The sequence below is a fragment of the Triturus cristatus genome, chromosome 4_1, assembly GCF_964204655.1.
Source record: "Triturus cristatus chromosome 4_1, aTriCri1.1, whole genome shotgun sequence".
NCBI lineage: Eukaryota > Metazoa > Chordata > Amphibia > Caudata > Salamandridae > Triturus > Triturus cristatus.
This window is the reverse complement of record NC_140585.1, coordinates 1,102,051,216-1,102,076,134: the sequence shown is the minus strand read 5'-3', so window position 1 is coordinate 1,102,076,134 and position 24,919 is coordinate 1,102,051,216. Positions and strand designations below refer to the sequence as shown.

The 24,919-nt window shown below is 46.8% G+C and overlaps 1 protein-coding gene across 2 annotated transcripts in view; it reads right to left on the bottom strand.

Moving 5' to 3' along the window:
- The window catches only part of REDIC1 (regulator of DNA class I crossover intermediates 1), a 960,655-nt gene that overhangs the window by 335,797 nt on the left and 599,939 nt on the right, over positions 1–24,919 (bottom strand). For both annotated transcript variants that reach the window (XM_085654103.1, XM_085654104.1), the window contains one exon: positions 11,476–11,609. In XM_085654103.1, coding sequence (XP_085510229.1) covers positions 11,476–11,609 — 134 coding nt within the window. The remainder of the gene's footprint in view (positions 1–11,475; positions 11,610–24,919) is intronic.

Genomic DNA, 24,919 nt, shown 5'->3' with positions numbered 1-24,919 from the left:
GTGTCGGCCTGGAAAGAACACATGGATTGGTGTATGTTTCGTGAAAAGGTGGTGTATGTTGCGAGGGGTAAGCCTGGGGCGTGGGTGAAAATCTGGGGCCCCTGGAACGCCTATCGCGGGGATATCTGCGAGCCGCCACTGCTGCCGGCTGCCTCACCAGCTCCGTCCCCCTAGCCGACCCCCTCCCCCAGCCATGGGCACGTGGTTCCCCAGTCCTTGATCTGTTCTCATTCCCCTCTTCAGAGTTTGGCGATTGGTTGGGGTCCCCCACTTAAGGAGCGCGTGCTGTCACTTGGGATTGCGGGTTGCCTTGCGGGTGTGGTTTTTTTGTGTTGTTGTGTTTCGACAAAAGGAAACCGTATTGTGGGTTTGGAGTTATGTGGCCTGCACTGCTGACATCTCCTGATTTACCCTTTTCGCACCACCAAGAGATTTTTCTGTATGTATGTCATATGCTTCTGCCACTCTAGCGGCCGGCCAGATGGTTGTAGGCCCATACCTGTAACTATTTGAGATTGAAATAAACGGTTTCAAAAAAAAAAAAAAAAAAAAAAAAAAAAAACTGCTAGAAAACGATGACATAAAACGTCACACAATTTAGGCCAACGCCCAGAGCCCCCCTCTCCATCCCCGGGAATGGAGAGCGGGTATGGACCATTGTGCACAGCAGGAGGAACCTATCTTATTGCAAGGGGGTGCCCAAAGAAACGCTCCAGCGTGTGGGGCAAATGGTGGTCCTATTATGGACTCCAAGGGGGTTGTAAGTAAGAGGAGAGGTATGGGACCAGCGGTCTAAAGAGACTGGCATGGCACTTTGTTGCAGGTTCCCTGCGCGGACCCTCAAAAGGTGTGCTTTGTTTATGTTTGTGATGAAAATCTAATAAAAATGTTCTTATGAAAAAAGTCACATAATTTGCCTTTAATGGCATTCCTTACCTGAGTATCTAGCTTTCTTTCTTTGGCTGGGTGGGTGAGCCAAACTAGAAGCATAATCCCAGCTTAATCCCAGCTCACCCACCCATCGCTCACTGCCATGACACATCAATGCTGACACTGTGCTTATGGCAAGGCTTGAAGAGCTCCTTCTACCAAAATCAGCGACCGCTGTGAATTTTTATGTTTTATACCAGCCATGGGTGCTGTCATAGCAGAGATGGGCAGGGAGCGGAAAGTGATGTGAGGAGAGAGACAGGGTGCGGACACCCGAGTCATGGTTAGACAGCCAGTGGGGGCAGTGATCTCACAAGAGACAGGCAAGGAGCAGATAGTGATGTGGGGAGGAAGCGGATAGTGATGTGAGGAGAGAGGCAGGCTGCCGACACCTGTGTCGCGGTTTGAGAGCCAGGTCAGGTGGCGAGCAGTGACCTCACAAGAGACAAGATGGACACTGACTCCGTGAAAGACAGGCAGGGAGCGGGTAGTGATGTGAGGAGAGAGGCAAGCTGCGGACACCCGAGTCACGGTTAGACAGGTCAGTGGTGGGCAGTGATCTCAAAGGACAAGATGGACAGTGATTCCAAGAGGCGGGCAGGGAACGGATAGTGATGTGAGGAGAGATACAGGGTGCGGACACCCGAGTCATGATTAGACAGCCAGTGAACTCACAAGAGACAAGATGGACAGTGACTCCGCGAGAGACAGGCAGGGAGCGAGCGGGTAGTGACGTGAGGAGAGAGGCAGGGTGCGGGCACCCGAGTCACGGTTAGACAGGTCAGTGGCGGGCAGTGGTCTCACAAGAGACAAGCAAGGGGCGGATGGTGATGTGAGGAAAGAGGCAGGGTAAGGACACTCCGAGTCATGGTTAGACAGCCAAATGGCGGGCAGTGATCTCACAAGAGACAGGCAGGGAGCAGATAGTGATGTGAGGGAGTGAGCAGATAGTGATGTGAGGAGGGAGGGAGCAGATAGTGATGTGAGGAGTGAGGGAGGGAGCAGATAGTGATGTGAGGAGTGAGTGACGGAGCAGATAGTGATATGAGGAGAGATGCAGGCAGCAGACACCTGAGTTACGGTTAGACGGTCAGTGAAGTGACAGAGGGGTAGAGGCGGAGAGTAGAGCACCGATGCAGGGTCTTGCTGGTCATTGTGTACTGAATCAACTCGTCTAGGTGGAGGTCAGATGGGAATGTAACAGGGGTAATGTTCGATTGACAGGACTTTTAAATTCCTGTAATCAAAGCATGCCACTGGACCAGACTATGGATAGATAATACACCGTGCAATACCAGGACTCCAGATGCACACAGCTTTTATATGTTGTCAAAAGCTAAGAACTATAATTTCAAACAAATACCCAAGAAACACACACTTCTGGATGTTCATTGGCAAGCTTTGAAGCAGACTCTGACTAACTCATGTCAAAAGGCCAGCTGGGCACGTGCCTTGAAATAGGACTCTTATCCCACCTTTTGACAACTTTTTAATGCAAGCTTCTACTTGAGAGGTGTAGCGCTCTTGTGACTTTAGATGGTGGTTGGATCAGTGTCATATACCTGGCCTCCACTTGAGCATATTATGTAATCCTGGGCTAATCACACTACCTCCCTGAACCTCAATTTACCCACCTGCCTAAATCAGCAGGGTTTAATATTATTTAAATTCGGAGCTGGAAGTCTAGTTAGTGAGAAAACTAAAGTTTAAGGAAAGTTAAGGTCAGCAGGGTGTCAAAAGTGGCTATAGCACAAAAAGTAACAAGGCATGAAATTCACAAATTAAGGCACTATCTTAATCTTATCTTCTGCCAGCTTGCGTAGTAATCATGGTAGTGGAGCCTGCAAGAGTCGAGTTTGTGGATATGTTTAGTGTGATATCTTTAAACTTTTGAGCTGAACTGCTCTGTGTGCCTTACATAGTTTTTGCTACATATGTGTATGATTGGTGTGACAGTTGTGCACTCCAAAGCGAGGGCTCTCCTGCACAGACCTTTTCTATACGTTGTGTGAGATGCTCCTCACCATTGAGATGCGTATAGAACCCAGTTATCTTTGAGATGTGTTGTGTGTAGTAGGTGCAACAGTTAGATAAGCCAAGACCAAGGCATTACCCATTTCAACTTTTCGCATGCCTTTGAACATGATATCAGCTACCATTGCTGTCTGCACTGTCAAATCTGTGTTATCATTTGAAATATGTAATGTCCTGGTTCACATGCACTCTGCTATTCAGACTTCTCAAATATTTTCAGAAAATACAGCACTGGCGCTTGTACACTGGATATTTGTTTTTTGCTTAATATCTCCAAAACAGCTGGATAAAAAAAGACGCAGAATGACAGAAAGGCTCAACTGGTTTCAAACACTTGGTGGCCTGTCATTCAGTGGTTTTGGAGTTACGTGTCACATATTTCAATTTCCATGTTAAATTTCAACAGTGGCCTCTGTGGGGAACTGCACTTTAACCTTGGAGCCATTCGAACAATCTGCACCCATTTTGGGCTGCTAAAATGCTGACTGTAAACACCATTCCTCCCAAATATTGGTGCAAATTGGTCATGGGGGTTAAAGTTACTACTAAAGAGGCAAAACTGGATTTGTGTGGAGTGAGGTTTCAAACTTACAGAGGTGCGCCATGCACTTTAAAAGAAATAACAAATAGCAGATGCCAGAGCTATTCCCAGTGCTCCACCAAGGCACACATTAAGATGAGTGAATATAGCCAGGTTCTTCATGCAGTATACAAGGGTAGCAGACTGGTGCTGCAGTTTTGCACTATTAAATACCCGTAAAATATTGAACAAGCCTTGGCTGCGCGGCAGTAAAAGTAACGCCGCGCGGCCCTACATTAGCAGCCCGGGAGTGTGCGCGCGCTAAAAGAAAAAAACTAAAAACACAAGCATTGGCCACGAAAGTCATCGCGATCACGATCGCTGTGAAAGCAAAAGTGATAGAGATGACGCAGAAAGGCGTTCATGAGTGCTGCTGGCTGGCCTAGCGCATGGCGGCTGCGCGCGTGCACGCTCACGTGCACGCAAGCGCCAGGCCAGCCAGCAGCACTTAAAAAACTCACATACAAAATGTCTCTCCGAGCCAGCGCATGCGCTGGGCTCAGCGAGACCTAAAAATGGATTTGAGCAAATGTGTGGCCTATTTTGTTTTCAATTTCTAATTATTAAATGAGAAAAAATGAAGTAGCTGCTTCCACAGACATTCAGACTCAGGTAATAAAAAAACAGCACTATCACTTCAAGCATCCAAGAATCTCTAAACTCCAGGCATACGGCACAGTGACACTAATATTCATTAACACGAAAGAGGTGTTTCCACTGTCCCTCCCAGAGTTACCAATAAAGTGGCATCAGTAACAATGGCGATAAGGCGGACAAAAATTCTCCAAAATTATAGGATAAAGTGAACTCTTTTTTCGTAGTAACTCCTATGTTTTAATTAGTATTTCACCAGACGTTTTTGGGTGAAATACTTCAAATTTGCTGAGTTACAGCAGACCAAGGAATATCAATATGGACTGCAACTTCTTTTACTAGTCCCATCAGGATTCCTGGGGAACTCTGAATGGCACCATGAATAGAACAGCAATCTTCCTCCTCCCTATATCTGGGCCTGGCCTTGTCGGGGGAAACAGCAATAAGCATAGTTCTGTCCCAGATAAATACAGCCATGGGCTAGAGCAGTGTTTCATTACAAAGTACAGACAAAGTACTGCTGTCTGGATGGGGGGAGTATTTATTCTGATTTGGGGGCAATGGTTACACACAACACATTATTTGCTCATAATTCAAACAATCAGGGCCTTCTTGCCGAGAGTGGGTGTCCAATGATTCCTCTGCTTAAGGCAAGGTGTGAAGCATTCAGTACGAATCATTAAAGAGGTCTAAAGTATGGGAGGTATTTAGTGCACCATTCGGGAATTTGAACAGACTACAGTCTGAGATAGGGTAGAGTGTGATGTTTGCTTCCAAAAGCAAGTGCCAGATTCCCGAGGAGATGTGTGGCCAGCTGCATAAGACATATGAGAAATTAAACATTTCGCTATCGTAAAGATTTTGGAATGAGATGTTGCCAGGCTATGACAGGTAGTATAAGACAAACACTCACACCTTGCGAGTCATATTGTAAGTATAATCAAAGAGATATGTATCAGGATGAATCAGAGAGTGTATTGGCACAAATACTCAGGGATATGGCAATAACATGGCAGGAGTTCTGCCATGTTATTGCTGCATGCCATTTTGCATGTTCAGGAGACCAATTCCCATTGAAAGGTTGTCCTAAAGTTATGAATTTTCCAGTTGCAAAATAGTCTTTTGCTTCACCATTTTCTGTACTATAAAGCAAAGACCCATATTCTATGTATAAGGCTTTTGTCCATATTCAAAATAGATTTGTCCGCACTTACTTTGAGCCTGCACATTACGTGCTACCGAGTGCGTTCTGTTACATCTGAACATGGTATCTTGGCAACTGGCTCAGCATTCCTTCCATGGTGACCAGGATACTTTGTTATGGGTTGACCTGGAGAGGAGAGTTGGCAGTTGCAGAGAGAGGACGTGTCTAGAGGTTGTTCCTGAGAACACATAAATAAAGTTCTTCCTACAAATAACTTGTCTGCCCTTCTTAAAAATGGCAACGAGGATCGGATCGGTTTCTTTTCAAGGCAAACTGAATAAATCCTGTGAGTTATCAACCCCTAGACAAGTATGCAATTAATTGAATTATTGGACAACACGTTTTTCCTGCTACATGTTCTCAAGGACATCCTACTAACAAGAATACCAACAGAGGGGACTGGAAATCCTAGCAGCGCTACCTCATGTTGAAAAATCTCGGGTAAGAGATATTGAAAATTAGCGATGTCTTTGTCACATGCATTGTGAGTTGTAGACCGGGTTGCTGAACCTCGTATGTTCAACCGGTATTGCAGGATGGACTAAACTGAGACACTAGTTACGTAAACCTTGTGTTGTTTAAGAGTGACTAAGCGCTAGTGTGCACGTTGAAGAAAGGAATCTGCGTATGCTTAGAGGATGAGAAGTTCACAAGCGGTGAAACTTCAGTAGTGTGGAAAAGCGGGTGTGCGTGAAACGGAACTTCTCATTTAAAATACACGCCAAGTCTTTTGATCGTTGAGCTGTGCAGCTGTTTGCGAATCTCTTCGAGTTGACCGTTGAGGCAAGGGGACTGTACTAATACACATAAAGAAGGAAGAAATTATTGTAGGCGGAAGTGGAGGTTCGTGTTGTGATTACTGATTGTACCGCTATTTGCTGCCTGGCCGAGATCAGCTGAGTACGGGGAATTATATGCATGTACTGATAACAACAACGGGAGCTCTATACTGGAAGCGCACGCACTAACTTTGTTATTTTTCAAGCGCTGGCTTACCGGCTGTTGCTCGTGCTGTTCCCTCTGATTCATCGTGGGATTGTACGCCATCACAGTGCTCCAAGAGGAAATTCCCGAGACTGCTGCACGTCACAAGCGCGCAGTGCAGTGTGGGAACTGCACTGCGTTGTGACGTGCAACGCGATTGACAGCCTACAAAGAACTGCGTGAGGTTGCCATGACAACGTGACTGCAAGCTGTTCACAACGCGATCGGAAATGTAAATCGACTATTCAGGATTTAAAGTGAAATCGACCTTTAGCAATTTGAACAGCAATTGGGAACAGGTCGATAAGCGGACATATATATTATCGACAATTGTGGAGTGATACAAGAGTGCTACAGTTCCCTGTGACCAGGACTACAGTGACAAATTTAATTTTGTTAGTTATTTCTTTCATTAACCTGTTTTCGTTAGGTACCTTAAGTCGTGTGACTATATATATATATATCATTAATTTATTATCACTGCTCCTCATTTCACCTTTGTATGTCCATAGTATAGTCTTGGAAAATCTACAATAAGGATATGTCCTCCATCACTGCCCAACCTAAATTTTTACAGAATCCCGGAGAACCCACTTTACCGTGGGAAGATTGGATAGAGTCGTTCGAAACTTATTTAGAAGCCATTGGTGGAGAGGATTTTGTAGCTTCCCGGAAGGTAGCATTGCTTAAACATAAATTAGGGATAGAAGGCAGGAAGGTATTAAAAACACTACCTATTGGTACTGATAAAAAAACAGATAGTTATTAAAGAAAATTCCAGCAAAACTGAGAATAAGGAAGAGGGTGAAGAGGGGAGTAAAAAAGAAGATGATGATGTATGTCTACAGTATGATGAGGTCATTTATAGTAATGAATATGTTGAGGTAATTAAAGCACTTGAAGAAAATTACGGTAAAAAAGTTAGTATAGTAGTAGAAAGACATACGTTTTTCTCGCGATCCCAATAACCTGGGTAAACTGTCGGGCAATACATTTCGGTTTTGAGAACCCTTGCCTCCACGTGTAAATTTAGAGATCTACATGAGGAGATTATAAGGGACCAATTCATAAATAGAACTAACCATACTAAAATTCAAGAAAGATTACTAGAAATGAAAGACCCTTCCTTACAGAAAACCATTCAAGTGGCAAGAAGAATTGAGAACACTTCAAAGTATGTCAAAGAACTAAACTCAGAAAAGACTAGAACTACTAAAGTGTGTGCCTTAGAGAAAATTCCTCCCAAAAAGAAAGAAAGTAATACCAAAACTACAATACTCCAAAACAACATAGTTTGTTACGGGTGTGGCAGTACTAGACACACTGCTGATTCAAATACATGTTTTGCAGGTAAGGAGAAATGTTATAAATGTAAAAAGATTGGTCATTTAGCACGTATGTGTAAGGCTGGATCATTATCCACCCCAAAATGGAAACGCCCTGTGAATGCTATTAGAGAGAATTCTGAAGGTGATATTTCTGACAATGATGGGGAGGTTGAAGTCATGCTTATTTGTGACAATATTATTAATGATGTGTCTGAGGGTTACAACCCACCCAAGTGTGACCTAGGCATTAATGGTACAAAAATAACTGTGTGGGCTGATTCTTGCTCCTCTTATAGTAGTATAGATAAGAGCACATGGGAGAAGGTAGGTAGTCACCAGCTGAGTCTGCCTGATGTTGAACCAGTAGGGTACTGTGGTGTTAAACTTCCATTGTTAGGTTTTTTTAAATGCTCTTTGTCCCACAAAGGAAAAGTAGCTACCAGCAAGGTATATGTAGTGGAAAAAGGAAGAGCATTGCCTGGATGGTGTGAACAAAAAATGCTGGGTATTACCTTAGACCCTAACCATCCACAACAAGTATTGGCCACTGAAGATAATGAGACAATTAAATGGAGCACAAAATTCCCTAAATTATTTGAAGAAAAATTAGGTTGCTTAGAAAAATGAGAACACCGTATTGTACTTAAGCACAATAACATCCCGTGTGTGCATAAAGCAAGGAGTGTACCTTTCACGCTTAGAGAAAAGCTGAAATCAGAATTACAAAGGTTATGCAAAGCTCAGGTTATTGAACCCATTGAGTCGTCTGAATGGCTTAGTCCGGTGGTTTTGGCACAAAAACCGGACGGCAACTTACGCATGTGTATTGACTTGAGAGACCTCAACCGTAATATTCTAGTCGACAGATACCCATTATCCCACATCAATGAAATGGTATCTTCTGTAAATAATGCCAAATACTTTTCATTGATCGACCTGTGTAATGCATACCATCAGATCAAATTGCATTCCTCCTCTAGACACCTTACTTCCTTCATCACACCGGAAGGAGCCTTCCAGTTCATCAGAATGCCATTCGGCCTGGCATCCACCTCGGCGGTTTTCCAAAGAGTAATGAGTAGAATATTAGTGGGATTATCTAATGTGCTGGTGTTCCAAGACGATATATTGGTGTGGGGGTCCAATTGTATTGAACATGACTCAATATTAACTAAAACATTGGAGAAGTTACAAAATGCAGGATTAACAGTAGGAGTCAAGGAGTGTAAATTTGGTGTTAAGCAAATTGATTATTTAGGGCACACTTTATCCAGGGATGGAGTTAAAACGAAAAAAAAATTACTGGATGCTATTACAGATGCTCCGTCACCTCAGAACAAAGAACAATTACGCTCTTTTCTGAGACTTGTGGAATTTTATTCCAAATATGTTCAGCATTTTGCTGACAAAGTTCACAGGCTCAGAATATTAATGAAAAAAGGGGTCAAATTTGACTGGACGGATGATTGTCAAAGGGATTTTACTTCCATCAAAGAACAAATTGTTAAGGCTGTTTCCTTGAAACCATTTAATCCTTTGCATCAGAGCATAATTGTAGTGGACACCAGTGCTTATGGTCTGGGAGCAGTGCTGATGCAAAGGCACTTAGGACATGAACGAGTAGTAGCATTCGCATCCCGCACCTTAAAGGGTGCAGAGGCTACTTACTCGGTCATTGAAAAAGAAGCACTTGCGTGCTGGTGGGGAGTGAATTAATTAAAGAATTACATATGGGGCACACGTTTTGAAATCAGATCAGACCATAAACCGCTCAGAGTTGTTCACCACAAAAGGAGCTGCAAACCAACTCCCAGGATTGCCAAATGGCTATACAGGCTTCAAGAATATGATTTCTCTCAACAAAATATTCCTGGCATTCGCAATGTCAATGCTGACTGTTTATCACGTTTACCATTGGAATGCGATGATAATGATATAGACTCCAATGATGATTGTGTGGTAGCAAGTGTTGTTGAGTCATGTGAAGGAGCTATAACTTGTGACGAGTGGAAGGATGCTGTTACCAACATTACCATTTTCAAGGAGCTGAATGTTGAATTGTCAAATCCATCTTGCTGTAATTTCATTCTAAAAAAAAATTGGGGGAGTTTTGGACAGTATGGACAGAACTCTCAGTCGTGGATGGTGTGCTACGCAGAAGTGGTAGGTTGGTGGTTATGGAAAGTTTGCAGAAAAGACTACTGAAGTTATTACATGAGGGTCATAGTGGTATGTCCGGAATGAAGAGGAAAGCTAGAGAAACCTTTTGGTGGCCAGGGATGGACAAAAACATAGAGGAGCATGTACATGAATGCATGGAATGCATGTGCAGTGACAAAACACACAGGACAAAGGAGTCACCTATCTCTCCAACTAATTTTCCCAGACCATGAGTAAATGGTTGCCATGGACATTTGTGGTCCATTTTTGGCCAAAGGTATACTAAACAAGTATGCATTGGTGTTAATTGACTTTTACTCCAAATGGCCAGAAGTGGCATTTACGGGTGACATTAAAGCATGTAATGTCATTGAATTTTGTGACCAAATCTTTCGCAGAGAGAGATGTCCAGATAAATTAATCACGGACAATGGTCCACAATTTATATCTAATAAATTTAAGATATACCTTATCAAGATGGGAATTACTCATCACACCACAGCAGTTAACAATCCCACGGAAAATGGTCTCGTGGAGAGATTCAACAGAGTACTGAAAGAATGCGTACAATTATCTGAGCAGAGTGGTGAAGATTGTAAAGAAGCAGTGAAGGATATGTTATGGAGCTTCCGAACCACACACCACTCAGTCACTAATGAGTTCCCATTCAAACTCCTTAAAGGTAGACAACCAGGCACAAAGGTTGCTCCTGGGTGGATGTTTAAGGATTTCTCACGACCTGTATGCAATAAGAGTTTAGTGACTAGAGTAAAGAAACATCAGGGCAAGTATGTGCACAGGCACATTGCAAGGTTTAAAAGGAACACTCAAATTTTTACAGTTGGAGATTGGTTAAGAACGTACAGTGTGGGAGTGCAAAAAAGAGGTCTGTCTAAATGGTCTGTACCAAAACACATAACCAAAGTTAGTGGTAACAGCGTTTGGCTAAGTGATGGCAAGGTGTGGAACATCCGCAATGTGACCTTGTGCAACAAATTGGAAGTTAATGCCTGGTTGGAAAAAGAAGGTGATAATCATTTATATGAATGATGTAATGATGTGAACAATGACAAACGTGTCAGGATGGTTCCAAAATGGAATAGTGACTATGTGACCTATTGATATACCTTATGCATTACATATTGCAAAGTGTTGCTAAATCACTTATGTTATAATTTCTGTTTCTTCTCATTTTGCTAAATCACTTTGTTATAATTTCTGTTTCTTCTCATTTTGTATTATGTTTTCTTTAGTGCTGTAACCTGTATATAATTGTTGTGTTTGTTAAGGAAGGGAGATGTGTTACATCTGAACATGGTATCTTGGCAACTAGCTCAGCATTCCTTCCATGGTGACCGGGATGCTTTGTTATGGGTTGACCTGGAGAGGAGAGCTGGCAGTTGCAGAGAGAGGATGTGTCTAGGGGTTGTTCCTGAGAACTCATAAATAAAGTTCTTCCTACAAATAACTTGTCTGCCCTTCTTAAAACATTCTCTGTTGACTGCTTGTGGCTGTTGACTGGGGGCATGAATGTGCATTCCTGTAAATAATGGTATACACCACTATATTTTCCAACCTGCCTTGAGGCTTCAACTGCTCCATTCTATAGTGTGCCTCTCCATTCCCAGCACAGTAAACTGTTATGTAAAATGCATGCTCACCAGCAGTTAGACTGTTGATCCAGCTCTCCAAACTGTACAACAGCTGCTTGTCTGTCAAAACTGTTTACATTTTCCGTTCTACAGACCCAGGGGTCGCCAAATACAGTCTTCTCTGGCTTTGAAAATGGAAGGAACTGTCAAAACAAAACAGTAGTGCAATTTATTAGCATTTTAATATTTTAAACCTATATATCTGACTTTGCCATTGTATGGTTTATTTAGATGCAGACAGAATGTTCCATTGAAGAAAATTTATGTACAACTATTACCACAATAGTGTTATTGAACCAGATGGATTTGTTCTATTATTTTATTAAACTGTCTACAGTTCAGTAGCATTTCTAGCTCAAGAGCATGATACTCCCAGAAAGAAACCCGTGGCCCTACCACTCTACACCTGCGGAGTCGGATAATGCTAAACATATATAGGTTTCCACAGGTTATTAATGTGGAATCCCTTCTTGTTGAGTTGTGCTGCTGGACGTGTATGCAATACTAATGTTTTATTGCCATTACCAAGTAACATGTTTCATCCTTTTCTTTATGAGAGCAACCACTTGAGTGTCAGAGTAGAGACGAGAATGAGTGATTACAACTTCCGACAACAACAACGGGAGTATCTGCAACATAGAGGACTAGATAATAAGTTAATTACCAGCAAACTGATCACCTTTGAAACTGCAATGTTCCGTGGGGTTTGGCTCTCTAGCAAAGAAATACAACAAGTTAGAAAGACTATCGAGTGGGGGCGAGTACAGGCAAAATCGTGAAATGGACAGGAAAACTACTGCCTTAATTCCAGGACAAGGAAAGTTTAGTAACAGGGCCAACACCTGCATCCTCGAGCCTGATAGCGATTACAAATCGCCGGCTAGAGAAATGGGTGAAATATTGACATGACTCTCTTAACTCAAACAAGTATTTGCAATGCAATAGGTCTCACGTTTGTTAAAGTTAAAGCGGTTGTTGTTGAAAATGACAATTTTTGTACTTTTTTTGCAGTTGAGTAATTATAAAAGTAAAAACAATTGTCATTTTTAACCCCAACAGCTCTAACTTTAACAAATGAGAGACCTATTGCATTGCAAATGACCACTACTTGTTGGCTATGATTGTGGGCAGGCCGGGGCGTGCTGGCCGTGCGATGGACAACACTTGGTGGCTTTTCGTTGGCAACCAATGCAGTTTGCTAGCATTTGTCTGCAAGCCAGAAAGTATGAGTTACTAGGGCAGTGGGTGTATGATGAAATGTTAAGTTGCAGAATTATAAATGGAAGGGTGGCCGGCAGTAGTTGCTCGGCGGTGCTGGAGTAGTCGGAGTACCGTTTGTGGGATGGGCTTTATAAAAAGGAGACTGTTGGTAGTACTTGTGAAGTGTATCGGGCGGCTGGGAGGTAACCAGTACTTGCACTGTCAGTGTCTCGTTTCAGCATATGAATGAATATTTATTGCAGGAGCTTATTTTGCATGTGAGAAATATGTGCACAATTTAAAAAAATCTGTCAGCACACCACAACTACAATCAGCCCAAATAGGCACAGACTCGGCTTACTTTGCTATCAGACGCATACGAATGACAAGAGCACTAGAACCTTTATAGCGTTTACAGTCACAATCACAGTTTCCAAACACTTTGAAGAATTATTGCTTCAAATTCCTATTATAACAATCTTTGAAGATCTTCCAGGTAATTCCCTATTGCAGTGGTTCTTAACCCGTGGTCCGCGGACCCCTGGGGGTCCGCTAAGGCTAATCACTGAGTCCAAGACTGCATAAACAATTAAATAATATTAAAAAAGTAAAAAAGTGGGGCGCGGTTTCAGCACCGTCTAAGATGGCCGCCTGAATGTGAGGCTCCGCTGCACCAGGACGGACTTCGTGCTGCTGATGCATGTATTCGCATCTCTTGTCATCGGACGACAGCTTCCCGGACGGCGGAACACCTCGGGAAAATGGTGAGCTGCCTGTAACTTTGAAGCGGGTCCCACTTCTCTTCAATTGTCGAGCCGTTTTGCTCGCCTCAGAGCGCCCGCCATTTTGTCGGCACTGCCTCATCAGCTGCTTGTATACAATGCGTGCGGTGAAGCTTTTATGCGGCTGCTTCCCACATCTCCGCACTTTGGAAGACTTTCTATGATGCTTCTGCATGGCTACATCTATATCCTGCCTCCTCTGTCATCACTCTGACTGAGTCTTTTCTCCTGGCGCATGGAATTTTTAATTCAGAGGCGATCCGAATTTTCTTCCAGTTACCAGGTGCCTTCTTTTTTTTTTTTTTTTAACAAACTTTATTCAGCATGTAGTCACAATACACAGCTTATGCCTACAACCACACATGGCCGGCAGCGTGACGGTATAGAGAAAGGTAATGGTGTACACAGCGGTTCGTCCACAACCCGCTAGGGGCCGGCCGCGTTGCAGTGTTAACAAAAAGTAGGATGACAAAGCAAACAAAAGGGTCTCCCGTCCTGGTATTCTATTTTGGAATTGCCAGGCAATGATTGTGACATATCTCATGTATACAGTGTACACAGGAACACAACAGCTGGTGGAACCTCCCCTCATCATGTGTCCCAGTGGTGTAACATATCCAATCTCATCCCATCATCAACCAATGTCATAGGAGCACAAGGGAAGGATCCGCTCCATCCCCTCCCTCCTGCCTTCCCTTGACATGCTGCCCCGAAGCTTGGAAGCCGTATCCCTCAGCCGCCGAAGTGTGAGTTGTCTGTAAATGTATGCAGTGGCGCTTCGGCACCGACCCGATCCCGTCTCCATGCGCAACCGCCCAAGCAGGGTGGTTCCAGTGGGTTCGGAGCCATAGGATCTATCTAATATAGCCATAAATGATGTGTTATGATATGGGGTGTGATAGCAGGTATGTCGTGAGAGGGCTCCATATGTCCAGTGGACGAGCCGCTGTGGGCCAGAGCTCCGCGTATTGGAGCAGCGTTTCCTGACACTGCACCATACTACTAATCCAGTCTTTGAATTTCGGGGCTCTGCCCCTTCCCCACCTGCAAGCTATCAGTCTCTTGGCCATAAGAAAAGCGATGGTGGCGAATCTGCGTACAGGCTTTCTAATGGTTTTTGTGTAGCCCAGTAGCGCCTGCACTGGAGATGGTGACAATGGTACATTTATCATCTCCGAGATGCCCAAATATACCTGACCCCAATAGTCGGCAACCTCCCGGCAACTCCACGCTACATGCAAGAAATCCGCTGCGGGTGCATGGCATCGCCAGCAAAGGTCGTCCTCCCGAAGACCGATCCTATGCATACGAGCTGGTGTACAATAGAGTCTATGCAGAAACTTATAGTGAATGACCCTGAATCTGCTGCTGGAAGAGATTTGTTCGGTTTGCGCACAGCAGAATTCCCAGATGTCGTCTGTAATGGGTTCACCCAGCTCTCCCCCCCAGCCATGGCGCGCCCTGCAATGTTCCAGCTCCGGTATGGCGTGTATTAAGTGGTATAGGTGCGAGACCGCATGTGCAGGAGTAGCAGCTTTAAGCAGCTGATGTAGAGGGTCTAGTGTGGGCGGCTCGGCCGGATACTCCCCGGTCAGCGCTCGAATCCCACTACGAAGTCTTATATATAGAAATGTATCCATGGGAGTGGGTGTAAGGTCAGCAAACATGTGCGTCTGCGACCTAAAACGACCATCATGATATAGGTCTCCCCATGTCTTGATGTTGAATTTGTTCATAAAGTTTTTAAATATTTGTTCCTGCAGAAGAGGTATCGTGGGATGGTACGCCAAAGGGAGCAGCGGAGAGTATGGTAGGGTCGTGTTAGTTTTTTCGGAGATACGACGCCACGCCATGACTGTACTAGAGACTGTTGTAGCTTCCGCAATAGGAGTTACGGGCGCACTAAATAAAGCACCTTCCAGCGGGATCGGGTCCGCCAGCCAATGCTCCACCGCCACCTGAGGCAGAAAGGGCGTGGGGCGAATCCAATAGTGTACATAGTGTGCCTGGGCACTGTCATAGTACAGTTCAAACTCCGGTAGATCAAAGCCGCCCTGTGCGAACGGGCGAGTCAAAACACCCCAGCGCAGTCGGGGCTGCTTTCCTCCCCATACCAGTCGGATAAGCTCAGATCGCAACATTTTAAAAAAGGTCTTACCCGGGTAGTATGGGATATTTAAGAAGAGGTACAGAAGTTTAGGCAGGATCACCATCTTAATGAGGGATGCGCGCCCTGCAAAGGAGAGTGGCAATGTGATCCATCTGGCCACGCAATTTTGGATGTGGTCAAGGGCACGTCCATAATTCAGCCGCATCAGTTCGTCCCGGTCTCTAGTGAGATATATGCCGAGATAGCGGACCTCCTCTGTGCACCACCGCAGTGGATAATCGAGGAGGAATGGTTGGGCCGCTTTCGTGAGCGGAAAGATAGTGGATTTTCCCCAGTTAATATGGATACCCGACATGCCGGCAAAGCGAATGAATTCTCGCAGAATGGGGTTGAGGTTAGTACTGGGATCACGTATGTATAGCGTTATATCATCCGCGTAAAGGGACACAAGGACCTCTCGCTGTAGACAACGTAAAGCCCTGTCCCGGTGGTGCTGTCTGAGTCTGGCCGCTAGCGGCTCCATCGCTATGGCGAACAGTAATGGAGATAAGGGGCACCCCTGACGCGTGCCTCTGGATACGGCAAAGGCGTCAGATATCCGACCATTTACCCCAACGCGAGCAACTGGTTGACGGTAAAGTATACCTATCCACTGTGTGAAGCCTATTGGCATCCCCATGTTACGTAGTATGCATAGGAGGTAGTCCCATTCTAAAGAATCAAAGGCCTTAGTGGCGTCTAAGAACACCGCCACCATCGGCAAGTCAGGGTCAACATTTTGCAATATGGAGAAAAGCGTGCGGAGGTTGTATGAGGTAGCCCTGCCAGGGATGAAGCCCGCCTGATCCAACAGCACCAGCCCTCCCATCAGTAGCTGCAAGCGATTGGCCAATACCTTGGTCAGTATTTTCGCATCACAGTTGATTAGGGATAGGGGGCGGTAGGAATCACAACATTCGGGCGGCTTACCGGGTTTTAGTAGAGAAATGATGAGAGCTTCCTGCATGGACGGGGGAAGCATTCCGGACTCGTGTGCCTCAAGATACACCTCTCGAAGCACCGGTACCAGGACATCAGCGTAGGCCTTATAAAAGTCCATGGGCAGCCCGTCCAGTCCAGGAGCCTTCCCAGGTGCCATCTGGTTGATCGCATCCCTTATTTCATCTAGACTTATGGGTTCTGCCAGAAATTCTCTATGTCTGTCCGGAAGCCACCCCAAAGTGAGGTCCCTCAGGTAGTCCCCCATATCTAGGTCCCCCGCTCTGGTAGTAGAGTAGAGTGTGGAATAGTGGTCTACAAAAGCGTCTAAGATCGACCGCGTATCTCGTAATGGCTCCCCTCCGTCTCCCTCCAACTCCAACACGAAATTTGAGCCACGTCGGGGGCGAATCACTCCCGCCAGGAAGCTCCCGGGACGCTCTCCCTCCCCATAAGCTCTAGCCCTGGAATGTTTACCTCGAAATTTTACCTCCCTATCAGCGGTGGTAGTATACTCAGATAACACCTCTCGATACCGCGCCTGGGCGGCGGAATCAGTGTGATAGTCCGGCTAGGTTTCTAGTGTTCGAAGTGTGTTTTCCAATGTATGTAAGGTATTGCGCAAGACCCGCAATACACCTGAGCCTTTAGATAGGCAAATGCCCCGTACCGTGACCTTCAATGCCTCCCACAGTGTGGCTACCCGCTCTACCGATCCCTTGTTATGCGATAGAAATTCTTCAATATCCTGACGGAGTTCAGAGCGGAATAGCTCATCAAGTAGTATGTTGGGTTGGAGGCGCCAGGATGGGGGTCTCCCCAGCATGTCCGGTAAACGGAACCTGGTCAACACCGGGGAGTGATCAGAAAACGTGCGACCCACATGTTGTGCCGCAGCCATGGAGGGGGCCAGCCCCTGAGACACCAATATGTAGTCTAGTCTAGCCCAGGTGGCATGAGCTGAGTTCCAATGCGTGCCCTCCATACTAGTAGGGTGTAAGTGCCGCCATGCATCTACCAACTCCTGATTGTCACAAATGTCTCGCAGGTATCTATGGGTGTTGGTGTAATGGTGTGTAGAAGGGTTGGACCTGTCCAAGGCCAGATCAAGGACCGCATTGAAGTCCCCCCCCATATGAGATGTGTTGATCCCACCTCCCTGATCTTGTTCCAGAGGGCAATGAAGCTACTCGGGTCATCACAATTAGGGCCATAGGAGCATGCGAAGGTGATGGTGTCGGCACCCATCCTTCCCCAGGTGACGCAATACCGTCCCTCTCGGTCCACCGCGTCTCCCAGTGGAGCATAGGGAACATTCCGTTTTATCAAAATAGCGGTACCTCTCGCATAAGACGAATATGCTGCGAAGACCGAATGTGCCGCCCAGCGTTGCGGTGGGGATCCATATGGGTTTCCTGCAAGAATGCTATATTTACGTTCAGTCTGTCCAATGCCCCCAATATCTGTCTCCTCTTCCTCCGGTCCCCCAGGCCCCTAACATTCCAGGTAATGACGGATAGAAGACCCCCCCCCTCCCGCTATCTTGCTGCACTTCCCGGCTCATATCTATAGCTAGATAATCGAAATATCCTGGTGTGTGCAAACTCCCGCCCACTCCAGAGCCATTGCATAGCGGAGGATTCAAGAGGCGAGTCCGCCCTATGCATTGTGACGTGATCCATGCTGTGTTCAAACAAAATATCAATAATCCCGTGAATATCCCCCCCCCACCCACAACGACATCCCAATCATGCCGAGCATCCGCCCCATCCCACATCAACTCAACATTCCAAACCATAATCCTGTTGGGGAATACCCAATTGGGAGACACTAGGGATCCAGACCCGCCAACCCAGCTCCCCCGATTTTTTCACCCGCCGCCCGCTTGGGTCAGTATCAGCAGGCGGTGCGGGAGGGGGAAGGGTGTGCCAGAGCAAGATCAAGTTAAACAGCAACAATTGTACCCTGGAGACAAACGGGCCTATTACTCCACAGACCATCAACTCGACGGCGGGGCCCCATGCAAAGGAAATGACAAACAGTGAGGCTCACTGTGCGGTAGAAGCCAAGCATTTCTATGCAGTGACAGTGTAATAATAAACAAGAAGATCAGCCCTACCCCTCTAGTCAGTCCAGAGCTGAGGTGGGGGAGCGGGAGCCATCCCTCCCAGGAGATGTTCGTGTAGATTCGTGAGAACGTTTATGGTCTTTGAGGAAGAGACCTGAGATGGGTTCTGGAATATGTGTGTCTTGCCATGGAGGACCACCCGCAGGCGCGCCGGGTAGAGCATGGAATAACGGATATCACTTTGAATTAAGCGTTTCTTAACTGCCCCAAATTTGCGTCGTGCCTCCTGTACAGCCTGTGTGAAGTCAGGGAAAAAAGAGAGCGTGGTATTTTCATACCGAATACCCCCCACCTTCAGTAAGGACAGGACCTGGTCCAGACTCCCCACGGATGAATGGGCTAAGATCCTTGAAAAAAACATCCCTGCTCACGCTGGAGATCCAACTACGGCAGACAGAAGATTCAGGGACTGGATTACCGCCTCCCTAGACCTAGTACTCCCACTCAGAAACAGGGAAGACAAAAACGGCAAACATGGCTCAGCACCATGGTATTCCGCAGATCTAAGAATACTTCGTAAAAACTGCAAAAAAGCCGAACGACTCTGGAGAAAAAATTGGCAACATACCAACAAAGAAGCCTACCAGTATTCGGTCAAACTCTATAAAGAGGCCATTAAATCAGCTAAAGCTTCATACTATGATACGCGAATACAAGAAGCATCTAATTCAGCCCGAGAATCCTTTTTAATCGTCAAAGAACTGATCAAGGTCCCCACCACCTCCCCCTCCAACACCCCCAAAGTTGACAGAAGTAATGAGCTAGCGAACTTCTTCAACGATAAAATCACCCGCATCCTGGCCTCCCTCCCACTCCCCAGCTCCCCCAGCCTCACGGAAAGCCGTACTCCCCTCGAACCGACTGAAAGCATCTGTCGCCCCACGCTACAGACATTCCGACCTGTCATCCCCCTAGAGGTTGAGCGAACCCTAACAAAAATGAAAAGTGGATCACCCTTGGACCCAGCCCCTATCAGGTTCCTCAAGACCGTAGCCTCAGTAATTGTACCTATCATCACGGATCTCATCAATTGCTCGTTCGCCCACGGAACTGTTCCCGACAGCTGGAAGAGTGCTGTGGTCAAAGCACTCTTAAAAAAACCTCAGCTAGATCCATCGGACCTGTCCAACTACAGACCAATATCCCTACTCCCTGGCATTAGCAAAGTCACTGAGAAACTGGTAAATTTCCAACTATCCCAGTTCCTTGAAACTAATAACCTGCTCCGACAATCCCAAACCGGATTCCGCCCGGGCCATGGAACGGACACCGCACTCCTCGCAGTCATTGAAGAGGCAAGGGGCTTACTGGATTCAGGAGGATCAGTGGCAGTGATCCTCCTGGATCTAAGTGCAGCCTTTGACACGGTCAACCACCGTGTCCTTCTGCATAGACTGGCGAATGCAGGACTTACCGGGACAGCAATCAAATGGATCGAATCCTTTCTTACAGGACGCACTTTTCAAGTGTGGGACGATAACCATCACTCATCCACCCTCCCACTCACCAGCGGCGTCCCCCAGGGCTCTTCCCTGAGCCCGACGCTTTTTAATGTCTATATGGCCCCCCTCGAGGACGTGGTAACACCATTTAATATAAAAATGGTGAGTTACGCTGACGACACCCAACTAGTCGTCTCCTTGTCCCAGTAGATCGACCATCCTGAAAATTTGACTAACTGCCTCATAGGTATCCACAACTGGATGAATGACTCATCACTAAAATTGAATGGGACAAAGACAGAAGTAATGCTACTTGGCAAGCAATGGACAACTATCCCTCCTACACTATGGCCCGATGTGTTCGGAGAAATTCCCCCCCCAAAACGCGAAATCAAGACACTCGGGGTGTGGCTTGAGCCACAGCTCACGATGAAAACCCAAGCAACCAAAACCTCGGGCACATGCTTCGGGCTTATGCGCACGACCCGTAAAATCCTGCCCTTACTCCCACCTATGTCCAGGAAGCTCCTTATCCAGGGACTAGTGCTGTCCCGCCTGGACTACAGCAACCTGGTCTACTTGGGAGCCCCCGAGTCTACTATCACGAAACTCCAGCGGACACAGAACGCGGCAGCACGCATGATTACTAACACTCCCTCTAGAATGTCCGCCAAGCCAGCGCTCAAAGCCCTGCACTGGCTCCCCGTGCGCCAAAGGGTGCACTTTAAAGCAATGTGTACTACACACAAGCTTTACAACGGATCTGGTCCAGCGATCCTTAGTAAAATGATCACACCTTATACAGCAACCAGATCCCTACGATCTCAAAATGAGAATTTAGTCAGCACCCCCAGATTCAAAAGAACCCGCACAGGAGGTCGACAATTCTCCGTTCAAGCGGCTAAGGGCTGGAACGCACTCCCTCGCGCCCTTAGACTAGAATCCAACTACCTTGCTTTTCGCAAAAAACTAAAGACCCATCTGTTTCCTAAATAACACCCTTCGGTCGCCTTCCCCCCTCTCTCCCCCTCACTAGGATTTCAAGTTACATAGCGCGGGGATGCCCTTGGGTCACCAGGCGCTTTAGAAATCGCTAAAATAAAAAAATAAATACTGAACAGGCTGCTTCTCTCGTGCCAGGCGAAGCACAGTATCACGGTCTCTATAATTCAGGAAGCGGATAATGATTGGTCTCGGAGGTGCTCCAGGAATGGGGCGAGGGCCCAGAGAGCGGTGAGCCCGCTCCACCACTAAGTGTGGGGAAAAGGCCTCCGCGCCAAAGAGGTCAGAAAGCAGTTTTTCTACGAAGAGTTCCATTTTTCCCACTGCGGTGGATTCTGCCAGACCAATAAGGCGCACGTTATTTCGTCGCGATCGCGCCTCCAAGTCCTCATTCTTGTCGGCAATCACCTTCAGTAACCGATCCATCTGCGATACAGTGCTGGCATTGGCCGCCGCCCCATCCTCAAGCCCCGAGATCCGCTGCTCCGTCTCCTTAACTCGCTCCTCTTGTTGGTCAAGACGGTGCACCACAGAGTCCAGTCGCCTGGACATATTATCAATCTTTGAGTCAATGGAAGTAAGACTTGTTTGCATGTTTAAAAGGAGCGCCTTCCAATCCACCTCCTCAGCATCTCCCACCTCCGAGTCACCCTCCCCCGACGGTGGGGTGCGGGCTTTTTTCTTTTGGGACTCAAAAGGAAGCTTGGATTGTTTATTATCCGTCTTCCCCATGATTATGGTTGACCTGGCACCTCAGCTCTCCACTCCGGAGCACCAGAGCGGAGCCCTCCCTCCAGTATAGTCAGAGACAGGCGTATGGTAAGTTGTGCGTCAATTCCGCCGGTCCAATTCGCATCTCGACGCCACCCCTCTACGTCCCCCGCGGCACTGATGGACCCGTCCACGTCGGGGAGCAGCAGGGCGGGGGGGGGAGACACCTCCAACAGAGTACTGGGTGCAGTATCGATCCTGAGGGTCAAGAGTGGATTAGCGGTGGCAGTCTTGACTGTGTATACACCATCCGGTAAGTAGCAGTCCTGCGGTGAGTAGCCCACGCAGTCCCTCGGGCGGGTCCCCTCCCGTCAGTTTTGCGCGTTCCTTGCCTCCCAGTGCGATGGATGGAGGGTGAATATCCAGGGGGAGCGTGCCCACCCCCTCCGGTGACACCCCGCAGCAGGACAGCAGTGCCCCTCTCCCCGGGCCTGTAGCGGTCACAGGTAGGCCGGCAAGCGGCCGCGAGACCCTCCTCCAGCAGGTGCCCCTCGGCTGTCAAATCTCACGTGTGGCGGGTGCAGAACAGCAGCGATGGAGGTAGCCCCACCCCGTTCGTAGGTAGGTTGCAGGTTGCGAGGCATTGCCGTCCCCCGCGTATTCAGGGGATCGCCGGGGCTGCGCAGCGCGCCAAGGCCTACCTCACTGGTCCTCAGGGACGGGGCTGCTATGCAGGGTTCAGCCGCAAGTTTCAGCACATCTGCAGCTCGCCGCCTCCGCTGTCTCGCCGGTATTCCAGGCCCCCCGGCACTACCGCAGGCAGTCCGGTGATGTGAAGCTCCTCCACCAGGCCCGTGCCAGCCAGCGCCGCGTCTCGCGGCCTAGCGACCACGCTTGAGCACCGGGGCCGGGGTCGCGTGCATGCGCACGACGTCTTCCGTGCGTCTGCAGCTTACAGCTCCTCCCGCAGGACCTGCCAGGGCGGATATCTTCCCCGTCTCCGCACCAACTCGAACCAAACTCGCCACAGATGTGCGTCCACCTCTGAGAGCCACTCGAGCTCAGTAGCTTCTAGTTTTCAGGGTACAGGATGGGTTGTACGGATATTTGATGTGCCCGGCTGACGAGAGCCTCACCGAAGTGCGGCCATGTCGGTCTGGCGCCCTCTAGCGCCCCTACCAGGTGCCTTCTTATGCATAATTAGCCTTCCAAGACTCTCCTCTCCTATTTGGATGTTGCTATTTCATGTCATGTAACTTTTTCTCAATCATGAGTCTACTGCTGGCTGCCCTATTCATGAAATTTAGGTCATTTTCACTGGATATCATATCTTACTTCTCTTGAGGAAGTCTTGCCACCACGGTTGCCATCTCTTCTACCTTTGGCTCTTTCCTCATGTAATCCACATTGTTCTACTAGTTTGGCTCCTTTTTATGGGTAAACTACTCAAGCCACAATTTGTATTTGTACCTAAAGGCCACACCTCAACGACGACAACGCCACCTTGTCAGTAGCAACTTCATCCCCTGCTGGAGAAATGGCTGGAGTTGCTTCTACTCGCACTCCCTTGTCGCACTCTACACCTCATAAGTCTTCTCCACCAACTTTGGCTTCTAAACGATTGAAGAAGGATCCTCCCTCTCCCGACAAGACGTCACCTCCCATCTCCTTGGCACAACTGTTGGGAGGAAATCCGTGCCTTACGTCTGTTTGTGGAGGAAACAAACAGCAAAATGCAACTCCTGGAGGACAAGTGGTCTTCAATGGAGAGTAGAGTATCTACAAAGGAGCTGCAACTTTCGGTTGTCCAAGGTGACTCTCAAAGGCTTTCTTCTCAAGAAAAGGAGCTTCACAGGCTTCAACAACATACTGAAGATTCGGAAAACCGAAACAGGAGGAATAATTTACGTATTTATGGTCTGCCTGAAGCTTTAGAAGGTGACAACCCGGTTTCCTTTTTCTTCCTTTTTGCCGAAACTATTAGACATGCCTCCTTCAACGTCCCTCAACATTCAGAGAGCTCACAGACTTGGTATTCGTCCTCTGCTTTCTACATCTTCGGTCAGGCCTAGGGGAGTCATCATTCTCTTCTTGCAATTTACTGACATGCTCTCAGTCCTTTCTGCAGCTAGAGTTAAAAGACAAATTTCTTGGCTTGGTTAGAGGGTCTTCCTAACTTAAGATGTCTCCAATGTTACGGCAGCCAGAAGGAAAGAGTTTCTTAACCTCCGAGCACCTCTTCGCTCTCTTGGAGCTCGTTATGGCCTCTTTCATCCCTGTATTTTTTAAGGTGGCTTTCCAAAACCGGACTCTGTCCTTTGACGATCCTGCGGAACTTAAGAAATGTATTCATTCTCACACTACAAGCAACATGGACACTGCTGGTCCTTCTAATGGTTGACCAGATGCACACCTATTTGCATTTCTTTCCATTTTTCAATACTGTTATAGTATGATTCAACTGCGTAGACTTTGCTAGTCCTTCTCACGGTTGATTAGTTGTGCACCTACTGTTTTTTCTTTACTTTTTTCATTATTGTTGATGTATGGTTCAATTGTGCAGTTCATATTTGTCTTTTTACGTGTAATTTTTCTTGTGTATATGATGCTTGTCTTATTTCCTTCTTATATCCCTACAGGTTTCTGTTATTTTTAACTTGTTTGGTCCGTCTCCGTCTCCGTATTCCTTCTTGTTCTGGTGTGGTCTGAACTTCCCGGGTTCGGGCGTTTCATATTTTCGTGCATCGTCATTCCCCAGTGTTCTCTTGTCTTTGTCCCCCTCAGGTATGTTTCTTCAGTCGTCCTTTTTGGATATGTACTGTCTCTTCTTGTCCCATTTTTCTTCAAATGACTTCCCTCTCTCCTTCCCCTGTTTTGTTTCCCTTTTTCCCATCTATTTCTAGTTTCACTCTTTTACTACTGCATATTTTGTCCTTTATGTATCTTTAATGGTTTTACATTCAGAGTTATCTCCTGGAATGTGAAAGGTTTTATTAACACAATTAAAAGACAGAGAATACTATCCCATCGTGCCTCTCATAACCCTGATTTGGTTCTCTTACAAGAGACCCACCTTACAGAAATTGAGGCGTTAAAATTT